At 58.8% G+C, this 1,506-nt stretch overlaps 1 protein-coding gene across 1 annotated transcript in view; it reads right to left on the reverse strand.

The window, feature by feature from the left end:
- Positions 1-680: 680 nt before the first annotated feature.
- The window catches only part of GRASP (GRP1 (general receptor for phosphoinositides 1)-associated scaffold protein), a 14,485-nt gene continuing 13,659 nt past the window's right edge, over positions 681-1,506 (reverse strand). Inside the window, exon 11 of the mRNA XM_011930695.1 lies at positions 681-1,503. Coding sequence (XP_011786085.1) covers positions 1,368-1,503 — 136 coding nt within the window. The 3' untranslated portion in view covers positions 681-1,367. The remainder of the gene's footprint in view (positions 1,504-1,506) is intronic.

The raw sequence follows: 1,506 nt of genomic DNA on the forward strand, positions 1-1,506 counted from the left end.
AAAAAATCAGTCTCATCCTGGGATTATGGGAAACCGCTGAAGACTGCTAGAACAACAGGGTGATCTGTGATTGGGTCCGTCACAGGCCAGGTGGTAATGCCTCAGGTCCCTGCAGATCTGGCTTGTGCCCCTCAAGGGAGACCTCAGAAGCTGGGAAGAAAGGCGTGCCAAGGACACGTATTTCTTTCTTTTTTTTTTTTTTTTTTTTTTTTTTTTTTGAGACGGAGTCTTGCTCTGTCGCCCAGGCTGGAGTGCAGTGGCCGGATCTCAGCTCACTGCAAGCTCCGCCTCCCGGGTTCACGCCATTCTCCTGCCTCAGCCTCCCGAGTAGCTGGGACTACAGGCGCCCGCCACCTCGCCCGGCTAGATTTCTGTATTTTTAGTAGAGACGGGGTTTCACCGAAGGACACGTATTTCTACAGGGATGGCTGAGGACTTGAGGCAAGCCTTGGCCACCACCTGCTTGGGTATCTGGGGAGGGAGGCTCACGCTGTGAAGAAGTGTGAGGCCTCCAGCTCAGGCCCATACATGTAAGTTTAAATCTCCCAGCCTATTTCCCTGGCTTCAGGCTGCAAGAAAACAAGACGTGTGTGCGTTGGGCGGGGGTTGGGATGGTGGAGTCAGAGCTTGCCCCAGCCCAATCCTCCCCCTCAGGCAGTCACCACACTGACACAGATGCAAAAAAACCATCCATTTTATACAGTTTGTGGTTCAGAAGCAACAATATGCAGAACGGTGGAACAGTCTGTGCTGTCCCCACCCCACCTGAACTTGCCCGTTCCTGTCCCCCAAGGGGCACAGAACACAGGCCCCCTGCCTGGCAGGACCCGACTTAATTACAGGCCCCTGGGAGGGGCGAAGCCCTTAGGGGTCGAGGCCAGGAGGGAGGAGGACCAGCACCCGATGCCCCTGGAGGCCCACTGGGTCATGGAACTGCGTGTGGAGGGTCGGGGGTCAGCCCACCACGGGCCATTTCTCCCCAAGGCTAAGGGCGGGGGAGCAAGTAAAGCTGAGGAGAGGGCTTCATGGGACAAGGTCCCTAATCCCCTGCTGGGAGGGTGTTCCTGGATACCCCACAAGGCACTACAGATGCAGACTGTAGGCGAGCACCCCCATCTTTGGCCCCCGATTTCCTGGCTCTCCCCCTACCCCAGCTCCCACTGTGATTTGGCGGGGGAGAAGAGAAGGGGCTGGGCCCCCCACTCCCTCAGCAGACACCAGCCAGGAACCGACCCGGTGGGCTGAGGCTAGCAAGGACCCTCTCCCGCTGCTCTGGGCTCCTGGGGTCCTCTTGGCTCGGCCTCCCCCTCTTTTAGCGCTGTCTGTTGCGAATAAATAAATAAATACCTCCCTGCCCGCCCCCGCCCCTACAGCTGGCTCTCCTCCTCCTCCAGGGAGCGGTTGAGTCCGGGGATGAACTTGAGCAGCCGCCGGCGGAAGCTGCGGTACTTAGTTTTGCGCAGGCCGGGGCCGCATAGGGCCTGCTCGCGGGCCTCAGTCCAGAGC

The sequence above is a fragment of the Colobus angolensis genome, unplaced genomic scaffold (assembly GCF_000951035.1).
Source record: "Colobus angolensis palliatus isolate OR3802 unplaced genomic scaffold, Cang.pa_1.0 Scaffold87, whole genome shotgun sequence".
NCBI classification, from domain to species: Eukaryota; Metazoa; Chordata; class Mammalia; order Primates; family Cercopithecidae; genus Colobus; species Colobus angolensis.